The 1571-nt window shown below is 64.6% G+C and overlaps 1 protein-coding gene across 1 annotated transcript in view; it reads left to right on the top strand.

The window, feature by feature from the left end:
• Positions 1-194: 194 nt before the first annotated feature.
• LOC113981106 (integrin alpha-10-like) overlaps positions 195-1571 on the top strand; it is a gene marked incomplete at its 3' end in the record, with an annotated part of 5277 nt that continues 3900 nt past the window's right edge. Inside the window, exons 1-3 of the mRNA XM_027708341.1 lie at positions 195-293; positions 941-1052; positions 1453-1550. Of these exons, the coding sequence (XP_027564142.1) occupies positions 242-293; positions 941-1052; positions 1453-1550 (262 nt within the window). The remainder of the gene's footprint in view (positions 294-940; positions 1053-1452; positions 1551-1571) is intronic.

The following is a 1571-nucleotide window of genomic DNA, read 5'->3' as shown; positions in this document are numbered from 1 at the left end:
TCCCGCGCCCTCCTCCTTCCCGCTCCCCTTTTTCCCCGTGTTTTTACCACTTCGCCTGTTTTTTTCCCCGAACTCTTTGCCCCCCCCGCCCCAAAACCACATTTATTTTTAGCAGCCAATTGAAGATGAAGGAGGAGGGAAAAAAAATATTAAAAAAAGAGGAGAAAAAAAAAAAAAAAGGAAAAAAACCGGGATTTTGTCCCGGCTGGAGTCGGAGTCACCTTTGAGCTGCAGCACGGCCATGTGGGGGGTGGGGGGCCAGGGGGTGCTCCCGGCGTTGCTCCTGCTTCCAGGTAACAGACCCCCCCCCCCCCAAAATTGGGCAGTTTCGGGGTGTTTCGGAGTGTTTTGGGGTGAAATCGAGGGGTTTAGGGGCTGCTGGAGGCGGGGGGGAGGGCGCGGAGCCGGGTGCTCATTAACCCGAGCGCAGCCAAGCGCGGTTCGCCCCCCGCGCTGAGTGTCCGGGGGGGGATTTTGGGGTAAAACAGGCGGGTTTTGGTCATTCCAATACGTTTTGGGGTTTTTTTATTGTTTTTTTGAGGGAGGGTACCCCCTAAATCCCCCTGGATTTGGGGCGGGTGAGGGTGGGAAGGAGAACCCGCAAGAGGAACTAAAAGCCGACTTTGATGGAAAATCTTTACATTTCTGAGGGGGAAAAAAAAAAAGGCAAAAAAACCCCAGGGGGTTTCCAGCCCCAGCGCGGGGGGGGGTCGGGGCAGGTTCAAACCCCCCCCTTCCAGCGGGGGCCCCCCCCGCTCCCCACCGCGGGGGGAAACTGAGGCACGGGGGGCTTAATTTGGGGGGCTGGGGGCTCTGCCCGTGGGGGAGGGAATTCCCCCCCATCAGACACCCCGATCATCCCCCCTGGGGTTGGCGCTGGATGGGGAAGGTCCGTGTGTGCCCCCCACCCCTCTGAGAACCCCCCCGTGTCCCCCCCCAGGGCTCTGCGCGGGGTTCAACCTCGACGTGGAGAACCCGCGGGTGTTCCGGGGCCCCCCCGAGTCCCAGTTCGGGTACCGGGTGCTGCAGCGGGGGGGCGACGGCGACAGAGGGTGAGTGACCCGCGTGGGGAGGGGGGGGACAGGGGCAGCGGGGTTCAAGAAGCTCCAACACCCCCCCGACAGCCCGCGGGGAAGGGGAGGCGGAGACGGGGAAACCGAGGCAGGAAAGGGGGGGACGGAGGTGGGGAGGGGAAGGGGGGCTGGGGTGGGGAAGGGGAAGCTGAGGCGGGCAGAGAGGGGCCGGAGCAGCCACGACCGGGCAACCGGACAGACAGACAGACAGACGGAAGCGGGGGCGGCAGGACCTGGCGCGGTGCCCCCAAAAGGCGCTGACAGGGTCAGAGCGGGACGAGGGGGGACCCCGTGTCCCCTCCCCGTGTCCCCTCCCCGTGTCCCCTCCCCGTGTCCCTCTTTGCGACCGTGTCCTCGTGTCCTCCCCGCGTCCCCCCAGGCTGCTGGTGGGGGCCCCGTGGGATGGGGACGGTCAAGGCGACGTCTACAAGTGCGGCGTGGGACCCCAAAACTCCTCCTGCGCCAAGGCCAACCTCGGTATTGGGGAGGGGGGGGGGG

This window comes from Neopelma chrysocephalum, unplaced genomic scaffold (genome assembly GCF_003984885.1).
Source record: "Neopelma chrysocephalum unplaced genomic scaffold, ASM398488v2 Primary Assembly neopelma1_96098, whole genome shotgun sequence".
Taxonomy (NCBI): domain Eukaryota; kingdom Metazoa; phylum Chordata; class Aves; order Passeriformes; family Pipridae; genus Neopelma; species Neopelma chrysocephalum.
The sequence above is the reverse complement of the archived record's forward strand: the minus strand, read 5'-3'. Positions and strand labels throughout refer to the sequence as shown.